The sequence below is a fragment of the Buceros rhinoceros genome, unplaced genomic scaffold, assembly GCF_000710305.1.
Source record: "Buceros rhinoceros silvestris isolate BGI_N320 unplaced genomic scaffold, ASM71030v1 scaffold21269, whole genome shotgun sequence".
NCBI lineage: Eukaryota > Metazoa > Chordata > Aves > Bucerotiformes > Bucerotidae > Buceros > Buceros rhinoceros.
Genome location: NW_010433571.1, coordinates 37257 through 42771, shown reverse-complemented (window position 1 = coordinate 42771; position 5515 = coordinate 37257). Strand labels below are relative to the sequence as shown.

General features: G+C 48.6%; 1 protein-coding gene across 1 annotated transcript in view; it reads right to left on the bottom strand.

Annotated features, from left to right (window-relative positions):
- The window catches only part of KDM5B (lysine (K)-specific demethylase 5B), a gene marked incomplete at its 5' end in the record, with an annotated part of 43424 nt that overhangs the window by 12129 nt on the left and 25780 nt on the right, over positions 1 to 5515 (bottom strand). Inside the window, 3 exons of the mRNA XM_010144169.1 lie at positions 13 to 129; positions 1032 to 1387; positions 3284 to 3398. Coding sequence (XP_010142471.1) covers positions 13 to 129; positions 1032 to 1387; positions 3284 to 3398 — 588 coding nt within the window. The remainder of the gene's footprint in view (positions 1 to 12; positions 130 to 1031; positions 1388 to 3283; positions 3399 to 5515) is intronic.

Genomic DNA, 5515 nt, shown 5'->3' with positions numbered 1-5515 from the left:
CCCCCCTCCTGCAGCCAGTCTCTGGCCTTCTGCACCGCGTCCTTCAGCGCGACGCCGTTTGGGAGGTAAGCCGGGATCTCCTCGATTTCCTTCACCGCTGCAACCAGACTGCTCAGGGACTGCCGTGGTCTGCGTGAAGAAAACACCTCGGACTGCAAACCGCCGCAGTGCAGCTGGGGTTCTTATACTCATCTGCTTCACACGCTGAACCCCAAACCAGCACCAGCGAAGAGATTCTACAGCAGAAGGTTAAAAGCCCTGAAGGTGGCTTTTCCCTGTTTCACAGTTGGATTCCGATGTCTTAGAAAGGTACGAACCCACCTGCATCTCCATTTGGGAGGTTAAACTCGAGCTCGTCCCAGGGCCATGCTCTGCGGAGGTGTTTTAAACCTTTAGCGTGGTTACTAATGGGCAAGAAACACTCAAATGCTTTTTTAATGAGGCGGCTCGGGGAAAAATTGAAAAAATGAAGATATCAGGAACGCTGAGAGATAAAGCCTTGCACACAAGTTCCTGTCACCTTTCTAAGCTTTAAGCAAACTGTGCTCTCCCTGTTTTACTTTATAAATCAGAAGGTCAAAACAATGTATGAGAAAATTTTTCTTGGTAAGGATGTGCTTGGCTTATTTCCTTCTCCCCTGCACCAACTAATCCTCAAGCTTAGTAACAGCCATACAATAGAATTTTATCAGTCAGTGGTACGTATCTAGCCTCTACCTGGACATGCATCCTCTAGTCTGACACTGGAGGAGGAGGGAAGAAGGTGCAAAGGAAGGAAGGGATGTCTTCGAACCCTTCCTTGTAGCCCAAGCAGAGTTTGCACGATGGCAGTGGAGCACCACAAACATGGCTGGGCAACGGCAACATTCAAAACTCATCCCTCTTCTCCACCCCTTTCCCTTCTGGATGGCACCAGGTTTGCCTTCATGTTGTGAACTGAACAAAGCGAGCGCCTTCAGAAGCAAAGACAGCTCTTGCCATCTTAAACAGCTCATGGAACTACCAAATGCAGCACCGAGGTGAGGTTCTACCTGGCCTTTATGAGATTCCTGGCTTTGTCATCCCAGTGCTCAGAGACTGTAAGCAGCTCCTGCAGCTTTGCCATCGCCTTCTCCACTGCCGGGTAGGGAGCGAGTCCAACACCTAAGTCTATAAGACGTCTCATATCATCTAGAGTGAGAGAGTTGTGGTCTGAGGAAGCCAGCTGCACATCCTCTAGCCAGCGTGCCTGTTCCAGACGGATCCGCAGTTCAGCCAGTTGGGGCAGATCGACGTCAAAGTCGAAGCTGACGTCCAACAGCTCCTGAAGTTCTGCAGCACTGGGCATCTCTTCAGAAAGGAGTTTTTGGCTTTGCTGTTGAAAAGCTTCCACACGATCAAGAAGATCCTGAAATACACAGATGCAACAATAAGCCAGAAGAAAACCCACTGCCAAATCTCTGAAACACTGAGCACCAGCCTCCTGGCAAACCCCACGCGCAGCGCACACGACGTGCATGGCAAATAATTGTGGCATCTGAACACTCGGGTAGTGCGTCTTCAACATATCGTGTGGGTATCAGCATCTCCTCACACATAATGTGTCCACAAGCTTGAGAATCAGAGAACAAGGGAATTCCACTCCAAACTCCTTTGAGCTAAGTGTGTCAAAGGGGCCTCAGAAGAACAGAATTTCTGGCTTTGTTCTGGAATGATTCAGAAGGCTGAAGGTAACGGCAAGCTGAAGATTGAGAAGGCTTTGAAGAACACTGGAAAAGGCACAGAGCTTCTGGGGTTCGCTTCTGCTGCACTGCCAAGGTTTCTGAGCCAGACCATTCAGTCCCAGTAAGCCACAGGCGTTTTACTCTTCCATGCCATGCAACACCTCTCTCTCCGTATGTTCAACAGCTAATTACCCGCAAAGGTACCTCTGTGGCTGTTGGCTCTTCACCCAGGATAACGGACAGTTCGCCAGAGGAATCTCGCTGCAAAGGCTGGAATCACTCCATATCCAGCCACTCTGCCCAGTGCTTCCAGGACTGGCTGAAATGCTATTCTAGCAGTAAGTCCTTCCTCCACAGCTGACATCTTGGTATCTTGCCAGGGTCGGCAATCTCACCCATAATGGAAATAAAGCCCTTTTACAGATCTATTAAACTGTGAACTCATTCCCAGTATCTGTTCATCATTTCCATTAACAGCCCAATTTGCATGACTACATGTAATTTAGGAGTGTTGAGAATGGTATCGGAGAATCCCCTGACCATCTGTGTTTGCTGTTTCCTGCTGGAGAAGGCCAGATGGAGAAGAGCTGTTTGCAGTCTGCTTTTGAAATCGCGAGAACTGCAGAGTGACAATGCTGGAAACAAACAGCTGTAAACAGGATGACCTAGGGTCTGGCTCAGGCACTCCAGACCTGATAAAGCTTCAAAAGCAACAGCCACACAGCTGAGCTGCTGCTCTGCTCCGATGCCAGGTTACACTGGCTGGTCTCCCAGGGTTATGTGGACACCTGAGAGCTAGGTCAGGAGCTGGGCACTGCACCTCCTGGTTCAAAGGGTCTCCATACGCAAAGCCTTTAAAACAGGAATTGCAGCTGCCCAGATTTATGTTCTGTTTTTTTTTTTTTTATCACCCCTCAGTGTCACATACAACATTTTGACAACTTCTGAAACTGAATCTTGAATTACTTTAAACTTGTCTGAGGGCTAATCATCTGGTGAGCAAATAATCAGCAGTAGCTGATGGTCGTGGCAGACAAAGGGATCCGAGTCCCAGCCAGCAGCAGGTACTCTGCTAGAAGAGGCGTTTCGCTTTGGCTGGGCTTATCTGTGGTGCTCCCCGGAACGTGGGCTGGCAGCAGGAGGAGTGTCTAATTACAGGACTGTGAGAAAGCTGACTCTGGAGTAACAAAGGAGGAAAGCAATAGGAATAGGAGATCTATCTGTCATTTGGAGCATTAGGGCGTTTTAAATGTTCTTGGACAAACCCGACTTCATTTTTAAGAGGAGACTAGTTAACCGACCCCTAACGCTTAATCCGTAGTTAGCCAGGTTATCCCACTGCTGCTCCTGCATCACTTGGTACCCCATTAACATTCTGATCCCTGGACGTAGTACAAACATCTACCGACCACGACCAGCAGCAGGTCAGAGAGCTCCGTGCTCAACTTCTTGTGCTCAAGCTCCCCGAGCCACCCGTTGAAAGGTATTTATTGCTGGAGCAGAGAGAGGAGGTGAATGCAGCACAAACACACCACTGCGACAAGTGCTCATGTCCTTTCCCCTAGAATTTCCCACGTTACCTTCAGCAACGGTGTCTGGCTGAGGGCACAGGGCAGAGCGTAGAGCTGCCTGACGAACAACCGCAGTTCGGTCACACTCAGCTGGTTTTGACACTTCCCTCCCCCGGAGCGGTACCTGCAATTACACACCATTCAGCTCTGCTGGCTGCCACTGCAAAAGCAAGTAACACCGCAACTTCGCAAACACCCGCTTATGGCTTCTCGTGAGTCAAGCTTTGCTCAACTCACAGAGCAGACAAACGCAGCCTGGCAGCCTCACATCTATGGGAGAGCTGTGGCTGCAGCACCGCAAGCTGTCGTTGAACACGCTCTCTCCCGTTAAACTGTATTCTGGAAGAGCCCCTCAGCCTTGGAAGAGCACTGGTTCTTTGGGAGTAAAATTAGGCTTTTTTCCAGAACACAGAGCAACTGTGGGGAAACCACTCAGTTACGCAGCAGTGGCCATTGTAGCAAGCTCTCCCCAGGCCCACACCAAAAGAGAACAAATCCCAGTTCTGAATGGGTTTTCTATTTACAGGTCATGTAGGCACTTCTGAAAAACCCTCTTTACGCTGAAATCATCATTTTCCTTTCGAGCTAAAAGCTTTGGATCAAACAAGTGGCTTACACGCGTTGAAAAACTGGCCGATGTTAAAAACCCCTCTAAACTCATGCCAATATTCACTAGGTCTGAGAACCCTGAACAGAAAAGGAACGGAATCTCTGACAATGCTGGCTCCAGTTGAATCCACAACATGTCACTGAAACAAAAGAGGAAAACACCACCCAGCAGGACACGCCAGCACGACTGGGAAGTGAACACTGTGAAATACATTTTAATTTACCGTTCTATGTTAAATATAGGTATTTTTAAAGGATCCACAGGATCACACTGTGACTTACAAAATCCCTAGTAAGCTGAACAATAAAAGGAATTCAAGGTCTCAGGTACAACACAGGCTGGTTTGTGGTCTACAAGGATTTACTGGTTTTTGTGGAAGTTCTGCAGCATCTTGTGCACATAAAAATAAATCAATATTTATGTACATTTACATATACACACACCCCCCACCCCCCATACACACCTGAACAGCAGAACTGTCACAAGGTGACAAAGGTTGACGAAACCGTAAGTTACATGAGCCTAAAAAAAAGCACTGACAGAAGAAAAGCCCCCATCCAGCCAGGCTTATTAATCACCAAGAGCTCTAAGCACAAGGACTCTAAACCCTCGGAGACTCTAAGAAGCAGAAAAGGTACCAGGAGACCTGCAGAAGGAAGGGGATGGATAGGGAGAACCTCCCTCCCTACTTGCCCTGCTGTCATCCTGTTCCCTCCCAGCGCAATGGAGGTATGGGGGCTATGCTGTGCTCTGGCTGGGTCCAGACAGCTGTGCACAGACCCATCTGTGTCCTCACCCATCACCGGAAGAACCAACGGAACTAGGGGGGTCCAGCCCACCTGCATTTCTTCAGGTACTACAGAGAAGACAGTGAGCAATAATAAATACTCTAAGAGTATTTATCGGCTGCCTTGGTCTCTTCTCCCCAGGCACTGTTGGGTATTCTCTCCAGGAGGAGATCCTTGAGCGTCGCTGACACCCAGGATTAACAGGGATGACCTTTTCAGTTGAGTCAATCTACTGCATGACCCTTCCAAGCTGAGGATCAGAACAAAACTTCAGGCAGAAGCCTCAATCCTTCATAACAGTCATGGCAGTTGGCATGGTGAGGGCCACCCAGCATCCTGTAGATGTGTGAACATCACGTTCCAGATGAAACTGGATTTGATATGTATTAAAAATTTAGGCAGATTCTCCTCCTCTTTACACTTTCCTACATAGGTTGGGAGCACTCCCTCCTGCAGCCTTTTAAGGAAAACACTCCAAACAACATCATTTTTTAAAACTCTAACTATGAAGAGATGCAACTGGACTTTTCCCAGAAATAGGCCAAAAAAGATGAAGATCAAAGGAGAAATGGCGAGAGAAGGGCTAGAAACACTTTTAGAGAAATGAGAACCGCAATCCAAGCGCTGCCTTGACCCAGCGTTGAGCAGCACCGGGTGGATTTTTCATCACCGTCCATAATGCTGAAGGAGCCAGCAAGTACAGCTGGGAGAAAGGCTGATACCCTATCGCAGCGATGAAGGACCAGACCTCGTCAAGGAGGTGGAGGTAAGAACTGCTCCCTGCTCTCTCCAGGCCCAGCAGAGTCAGGTACAGGTTAAGAGCAGGAAGGACTCTCGGAAGAG